This window comes from Littorina saxatilis, linkage group LG17 (assembly GCF_037325665.1).
Source record: "Littorina saxatilis isolate snail1 linkage group LG17, US_GU_Lsax_2.0, whole genome shotgun sequence".
Classification (NCBI taxonomy): Eukaryota; Metazoa; Mollusca; class Gastropoda; order Littorinimorpha; family Littorinidae; genus Littorina; species Littorina saxatilis.
In genome coordinates this window covers 52,736,903-52,745,630 of record NC_090261.1, presented here as the reverse complement: position 1 = coordinate 52,745,630, position 8,728 = coordinate 52,736,903, and the positions used below count along the sequence as shown (strand labels likewise).

The 8,728-nt window shown below is 40.7% G+C and overlaps 1 protein-coding gene across 1 annotated transcript; it reads right to left on the bottom strand.

The window, feature by feature from the left end:
• On the bottom strand, window positions 1-8,584 carry LOC138953914 (cysteine-rich PDZ-binding protein-like). Its single transcript, XM_070325899.1, has 5 exons — window positions 8,528-8,584; window positions 7,165-7,230; window positions 6,822-6,876; window positions 3,287-3,372; window positions 1-1,706 (listed from the first exon to the last, which is right to left on the bottom strand). The coding sequence occupies exons 1-5, from the start codon at window positions 8,541-8,543 to the stop codon at window positions 1,624-1,626; spliced, it is 306 nt and encodes a 101-aa protein (XP_070182000.1). The 5' UTR covers window positions 8,544-8,584; the 3' UTR covers window positions 1-1,623.
• Window positions 8,585-8,728: the final 144 nt, after the last annotated feature.

Below are 8,728 nucleotides of genomic sequence, written 5' to 3'. Positions count from 1 at the left end.
TGGGGTTTCATGCACACATTTATTACTCTTGACATAAATCTAAAGTAACAAATAAATCAATATTCATACAACATAAATCCCTGCAAACTACTCTGCAAAATCTCCTTTCTGAAAGGAGCATACACATTCATGTGCACACACACAAACACACGCTTTCTCTCTCTTTTCCCATCTCTCCTTGTGTCAGTAAAATATGTCAAAACACTTAATACAATGAATAAGAAACATAAAAATAATTCATATACACTGTACATATTTGAGAACAGATATGTTTGGAAAGTGGAAAGAAAATGTAAACTCTTAATGCACTGTCACAAACACCTATGGCAAACAAACCCCCAAAACTTCTTTTCAGGTGATGAATGATTTGTGGGAGCTCACTGAAGGCCAACGTTTTTGCTTTTCAACCGCAAAATACAATAGAATACACAGGTTCACCATGATAACCCAAGTTTAAGACCAAGAGCAAAAACAGTTGTAAAGACAAATGCACTCACACTTTCCCTCTCTCTATCTACCTCTCTCTCCCTCTCTCAAGTGTGATTAGTTGATGCTCCAAAGCAGGTGACAGAAAATTAAGCTGATGTTAAAACAGTTGAATTTCAGTGCTGGTCTGCCATGCTTAACAGCCACATCATCTCTACACATTTCAAATTGACATTGAAATATTGATAAAAAAAAAATTCAAATTGAACATCCACTTATATCAATGTTAGTTGCGGCACATAAATCTGGCTGCACCAAAGTAGAGTCGAGATTACGAGTACCAGTATCAAAACCCAACCCAAAACAACTACAAGCACAAGGAATGAGCAACACCTTACTGTTATAGCAGAGTCAGAAATTATACACTTTGCTCCAAATGTCAAAACAAAATTATTCTAGTCAGGGAAAACGGCCACACTTTGCTCAGAACAAAAATTGTACAGTTAAACTGATGTGAGAATGGTGCAGAAAACATGATACGATTGAATTTTCTGACAAAACTAGATGTTACTGTCATATTCTAAAACAAAAGATGCCAAACAAAAAGCAAAACAATTTTCAAATTTGTTCAATCTTTCTTAGTTTGGTAATTTAGTGTTTCTGGAACGCACTGGGACTGTGGAATTAGAAAATAGTCAAACAAGTCTGACATTCTGCACTGTAAACATTGTCAAATTCATGGGAAATAAGCAAAAAGCTTCTTCAGTTTATTTTACCTCCACAAAACGACATTGTATTCAGTTTTAAAAGAGATTAATTACACACAAAGTGTTCTAATGGCGCAAAATCTGAACATCAATCAATTTTCACCTGCTGAGAGTTATCACCGTGTAGCTTCAAAATCTGTCGTGCAATTTATGCAGGATTCTCACACACTCTGCGACATGGAGTAGTGGGCAAGAAAAAGTGCCAAACTGAGTGGGAACTAAGTGCTGGGTTGGATTGGCTGAAGTTGGGATTTGTTAGAGATTTCAATCAATCCCATCAAGGGCTTAGATCCCATACAGTTGGACACGTTCTTGAGCACATACCCCCATAGTGTCAACAGATGCTCACAATACACTACCCTTCATTGTCCATTCCTACAGTCCAGCCCGCTTGGTACCGGAAGTGTTGATTTTTTTTGTCTCTACAAAATCAAACGGATGTCTGGCGGTAGTTCTTTGTCTCAATGATCTTCTTGCCGCACATGGCACAGATTCCTTTCTTGTATGCACAGCCTGCACAGTCGCAACAAAACAAAATAATTATTTTCAGAAAACATTGAATGAAAAGCAACAACATTACAAGAACAGAAAAGAATTCAATTCTTCCCAGTTTTCACAATAATCTGAGGAGAGAGGGACTTTTTATACACTAATAATCTCCAATAACATCACACAAATATATTCACGACATCTTTTTCCAGTTTGGAACAAATATGGTAAGAGTGATAAGTTTTTTGAAACTATGATAAGCTGAAGGAAGCTCTTGAAATGATGACCAATGCTCATGGACACAAGCTAAAAATCACTCAAAACTAATTTGTTTTGTTTTGTTCCAAAGCTAGATAACATACAAATAGTCTGTTTTGTTAGCAAACAGCAATGATCCAAGGGAAACAATTTCAAAGTTTGACCCTATTACTTCCCTTGGACGAACAATTTACACAAGGTTCAGCAGCATAAATTATTGACAATGTTTAGCTGCCTGCGTCTGTATGACGGCTTACTAGCGCCAAAACTAAAAATTAGTAATTAAGCCGTGAAAGTTACTAATTTTCACGAGAAAATTACAATTATGATGTGAAAATTACTACTTTTCACGTGTTAATTACTGATTTTCACGTGTGTTTAGCTAATTTTCAAGTGTTAATGTTTAATTTTCAGTTTTGACTCACTTCCTGACAACTTACTAGCGCCAAAACTAAAAATTAGTAATTTTCACGCGTTAATTACTAATTTTCATGTGCCTCGTGACGGTGGGGCCTCAATGCGCATGTGCGACTGTTACACCGGCCAGAGCGAAACATCCTTCGATTCGAAACTTTTCTGGTCCATAGTTCTTTAATCCGATGCAAATTAACAATAAGAGCTGAGCGCATGTGTAGATAACCGTGACATACAACTGTCTGTCCGACAACTTGTTGAATAACGAATTCTATCGAAAGATATTTGTGAAAGTGTGTGAGTCTTGACCGAAGAGATCAGTCTGGTCGGACCTTTAGCACATGTCCGGCCGGCCGCCATTTTTCCTCTCTCGGTTCGAACATTTTCGGATCGATTGTCCTTCACTAATACACTACAAAGCAAATTTATGAGTGTGGTAGTGGAAACAAATATGAGGTACGGCTGTCTGCCCGACAACTTGTCGAATAAGGAATTATATTGAAAGATATCTGTGAAAGTGTGAGACCACAGCTGATCAAAAGTCCATCTGCTACGAACAGCTTCGATTCGAAAGTTTTCGGGGTCGATTATTCTTTTCTAAGATACCCAAAACAACGTTAAGGAAAGCGCTATTGCAGAAAACAGTGACATGCATCTTCCCGTCAGATAACGTGCTCGATAAGGTCTTATATTAAAAGATATTTTAGAAATAGTGTGAGAGTGATGTTTGCCGAACGTTGAAGCCTCTCAGTGCGGATTCTTAAAGTCCGACTACTGTGACCGAAAACGAGGCAAAAATGAAAATTAGTAATTAACACTGTTAATTACTAATTTTCACGTGAAAATGGTAACCCTAGGTTTTGGCACTAGTAAGCCGTCATACGTCTGTTCAGCTGTGTTCGGCGTTGAGAACAACAACATTCAGAACCTACCTTGGCAATAGTGTGATCCTGGCTGGTGGACGGAAGACTTGCAGATGCGACATTTCGCAAATGATCCTCCAGAGTATGGGTTGAACCTGTGAAGAACAAATGACAGAAAGATAAACTCACCGACAGTGACAAACAGGCTCTCTTCACCAAATATTTCAAAACATGTGACACATGTTCCTGTCCTATGGAAATAAGAAACAAAGTAGGACAGAAAAAAGAAACTTGAGTGCTGCAAGTCAATCAGAAAGCTAGGGCGGGGATGTAGCTCAGTCGGTAGCGCGCTAGATTTGTATCCAGTTGGCCGCTGTCAGCGTGAGTTCGTCCCCACGTTCGGCGAGAGATTTATTTCTCAGAGTCAACTTTGTGTGCAGACTCTCCTCGGTGTCCGAACACCCCCGTGTGTACACGCAAGCACAAGACCAAGTGCGCACGAAAAAGATCCTGTAATCCACGTCAGAGTTCGGTGGGTTATAGAAACACGAAAATACCCAGCATGCTTCCTCCGAAAGCGGCGTATGGCTGCCTAAATGGCGGGGTAAAAACGGTCATACACGTAAAAGCCATGGGAGTTTCAGCCCACGAACAAAAAACAAAAAAACAACAAACAAACAAAAAATCAGAAAGCTATGCAAAAAGCCGGTAATATTTTTTTCACTTCATTCCATTTTCATCATTACACAAAGCAAGAATTTCACAAGACATATTCAGTAAAAGAATGTCTATGCTTTCACCAAATCTGCATGGACATGTTTTGCAGACAAAATGTGATCATAAATCTATATATATATATACGACTTGTGTCTGTCTGTGTGTGTGTGTGTGTGTGTGTCCGCGATGCACGCCCAAGGTTCTCGATGGATCTGTTTCAAATTTGGTGGGCATATTCAGCTACACTCCGGACACAACCTGGTCGATGAGATATTTCAACACATGCTCTCAGCGCGCAGCGCTGAACCGATTTTGGTTTTTCTCTGGATCCATTCCCAGTAACTCTTCCTTATCTTCTCCAGTGTTTTCAGCGTTTATCTCCCTTCCTCCGTGCGGTGCGCCAGCAAAGCTGGCGTACACCCGGCATAGCTGGGTCCCCGGCGCAGCCGGGTATTCGGCATAGCCGGGTCCCCAGCTGTATTCGGCTCAACTTCTTCCCGGCGCAGCCGTACCCGGCGAAGCGGGTATTCATCTAGTCTTTATTTTTTATTATTATTCTCTTTATTTATATAGCGCCTTATCCGAAGTTCAAAGCGCTTTATGCCGTGTGAGATGGAATTTTTTACACAATATATCACGCATTCACATCGACCAGCAAACCTCAAGCCTGTTAGGCGAATGTTCACCTTTCGCGGCCTTTATTCCAAGTCACACGGGTATTTGATGGACATTTTTATCTATGCCTATACAATTTTGCCAGGAAAGACCCTTTTGTCAATCGTGGGATCTTTAACGTGCACACCCCAATATAGTGTACACGAAGGGACCTCGGTTTTTCGTCTCATCCGAAAGACTAGCACTTGAACCCACCATCTAGGTTTGGAATGGGGGGGAGAAAATAGCGGCCCGACCCAGGGTCGAACACGCAACCTCTCGATTTCGAGCGCAAGTGCGTTACCACTCGGCCACCTTCTATATATATATATACGACTTGTGTCTGTGTGTGTGTGTGTGTGTGTGTGTGTGTGTGTGTGTGTGTGTGTGTGTGCGTGTGTGTGTGTGTGTGCGTGTGTGTGTGTGTGCGTGTGTGCGTGCGTGTGTGCGTGTGTGTGTGTGTGTGTGTGTCCGCGATGCACGCCCAAGGTTCTCGATGGATCTGTTTCAAATTTGGTGGGCATATTCAGCTACACTCCGGACACAACCTGGTCGATGAGATATTTCAACACATGCTCTCAGCGCGCAGCGCTGAACCGATTTTGGTTTTTCTCTGGATCCATTCCCAGTAACTCTTCCTTATCTTCTCCAGTGTTTTCAGCGTTTATCTCCCTTCCTTCGTGTGGCGTCAATCCATATTCCCGTTTCTATTTTTAGAAGGTCACCGTCGACAACGCTCAATCCATATTCCCGTTCAGGGATGTTGCTACAAATTCATACCTATAGGACAAATGTCCTGAGTTCTTCAGCATCAATAGGACATTTGACCACTTTCAGAAAGTGTAATAGGACATTATGAATTTGCGCCATATAACACATTCCATGGAATTGTTCCAAAGTCATGCGCCCACACACACATGCACACACACCCACGTGCGCGCGCTGTAGAACACACACATAATATAGTAAATACATCAACACAGTGAGCGTATAGTGTTGTATTAGTGTAGTTTCACTGAGAGAAACCACAAAAAAGAAACCAACATGAACAACTTCAGAGCTCTTACTTTGATTACAAACTGCATGATTTGGATAAAAGTTGAAAAACAAAATGATCGGTTTGATCTAACAGGGTTCATACAGACACCTGACAGTGAAATTCAAGGAGTATTCAAGGAGTTTTCAAGGAGTATTTCCGGTATCCCAGCTCCACCATGGCAGGCTCCAGAGAATCAATCAGGGTGGTTGCATAAGCATGTCCAAGAAATTTGGAAGCGTAGTATTCCGTTTGGACTTGCTGCCTGTTCCAGCAACGAACAAAAATGTCAAGTTGCTTCATTTTGCTGAAAAACTTTAATATTAAATTTTTTTTTTTTTCCCTGCACTTCAGAATTCAAGGAGGTTAAACACAAGAATGACCAATTTTCTCCAAATTCAAGGAGATTCAAGGTCCTTGAAAAGGGGGGTTGAAAATTCAAGGGGATTCAAGGAGATTCAAGGAGCGTACGAACCCTGTCTAATGCTGATCTTTTCCAGGCTTTATTTTTTTTTTTCAGCGTCATAATTCAGTGCTTCGTCTCGTATCGAAAACAAAAGCAGACGACAAATTTAGTCAGTTGGAGTTGTCTCCCGTACTCCTGTAGCATGCACTCCGAGACGGTTATACCCAAACGGCGCATACCGCAAACGGTTCGGGAATTCCCGACAAAAGAAAAGATCCGCACGCGGCACTGGCAACTTCAGTGTCACCTGCAGAGAGCGTTCGGTCTTTTAGAAGATTTGTATCTTGAAATGAAAATTTACGAATATCGCGCTGTCCGAAGGAATGGAGTACATATCGGACAATGACCACGCTCAGGCTAAAACGATAGGACATCTGACCGACATGCGGCAATGTGAATCGGACATTTGGGGATTTTCATCGTTAAATGTCCGATGTCCGACGCCTAACGACATCCCTGCCGTTATACTATTTTTAGAAGGTCACTGTCCTGGCGAAGCCGGGTATTACTCTTCTCCAGTGTTTTGCGCGTTTATCTCCCTTCCTTCGTGCGGTACACCGGCTTTACACCCGGCAAGGCCGGGTCCCCGGCACAGCCGGGTATTTGGCTTGACTTCTTCCCGGCGAAGCCGTACCCGGCAAAGCGGGTATTCATCTAGTATATATAGATATATGTATGTTTGCAGATAGAAGCAAGAGAACACAGAGAATTCAATGCACAGAGATCCTTACCTGTTTTTCCTGGCAGTGAGCGCTTTGTTTTCACCAACCGAACGTCCACCTCCCTCTGTAAAGGATGAAAATATTAGATATGATAACTTATGTCTGCAGTGATCATCACTATCTTTGTTTTGGCTAGGAAAATTTAAGCAAAAGGCAACAAGTACTTAGTATAGGTTTAAAAACTCAATCTTAAATATGTGCTGTCCTTATATTGGTGAATACAAAATTCTTTTGTTTTTTCAAACTTTGTTCATCTCATGCACCCACCACAGTCATTTTGTTGTTTAGATCTCAATCTTATCTCATTCGCAATGCAATATCACAGTTCATACACACACACACCACTATTGACCTGTGGTATTCCTTGCACCAGTCTTCCATGGATCAGGGGTGATAACTTTTCCCAGCTTCTTCTGACCTAAGTGGAGAAAAAAATGTGGTAAAATAACACTAACAGTAACAGTAACACTGATGGAATTCTACATGGATACACTCATACAGGGAGTAGAGATTGTAGAGAATACAAGTATACAGAAAAAAACGGTCATCTTGAACTTTAGTATGTTAAATTCATAGCTCAGAATTCAGAGGCATTTAAATTTTTAAGCCTCCAAATTTGCAGGACCTGCACTTGTAAACATAACAAGTTATTTTAGATCCCTTTGGGATCCAGGAATGAACTGTACGAATGCTCGGAATGCATTTTGTTTACATGCGTCAAAGAAGGAATTATTCTAAGCGGCGACAGGGGAGACAACTCCTGTTGCCTTAGTCAGTTAGTGATGTCCCTTGGTTGACAACAAAGCCATTCTCGTGTCATTTTCGTCGATCAAACAACCAAATTAATTAATTATGATTAAGTTTGGAGCTCAATCCTTCAATTAATTTCACGACAAATGTTCGTTAGCTTGATTACAGGGACTTGTATCAAAAATAAGTAAAGAATGTCACTGGATTCTGAGCTATGAATTTAAAACACTTAAAGTTCAAGATTACCAAAAAACCTATGTCTGACGTTTCCTGTCATCATTCTCGATATTGGGGTGCTGTTTCCCAGCAGGCACACCTGGTTTTAACCGGTATTAATCAAATGTGGCTCTGATTTTATAACTTTTAAAAATCATTTCGATGAAATAAACACTCGATTTTATCATCCCATCCCCCCAGATTACGTATGTGGACCCCACTTATACTGAGGTGATACAAAGTACTCGATTTTTATCCAATCTTAACAAAAAACACATACAATACTTAGAGTTTCTCCGTACGTACATTCGGAAATACTTAAACAATACCATAGTCTCTGAAAAAATGTAAAAGTCTAAACTTCAAGTTCAACATTCTAACGTTGTAGAGACGTCGAAAAATGAACCGTTTTGCTCGACTCAGTAAAGACTAAAGAAGCGAGAACATTGAACAACATTCATAGTTGTCACCATCATTGTCACTATCATGATGAGATTGTTGAAATCAAACACAGAAAAAAAACCACAATCACTTTCATAATACCTAACGAAGCTTTATGTTGACGATCCGCGTATCTGCGAAAAAAACCATTGCTAAAATCTGAAAATTCCAAGTTTGCCTTCATATTGTGCATAATCTTCGGACTGGAAACTGACAGATGGTGGCTAATAGAATGAAAAAGAATCTCTCAGACAGCAACCATGGTCAACCTCACGATTGATACTCTTTTTTGGTGAAAGAAAACTTACATTTTTCGCAAACCATGTTGACAGCTCGATGTTTTGACCGGAAGTTGTTCGAGGGGGAGTAACTGCAGCTACCATACAATATTTGGATCGCCGGTGGCGCATGCGTTGTGACGTCGCTTACAACACAAACCCGTTTTGCTTTGTATTCAGGAGAATACAATACTACCCAATACAATACGTAGATGTTACAAGCCGCGTCTC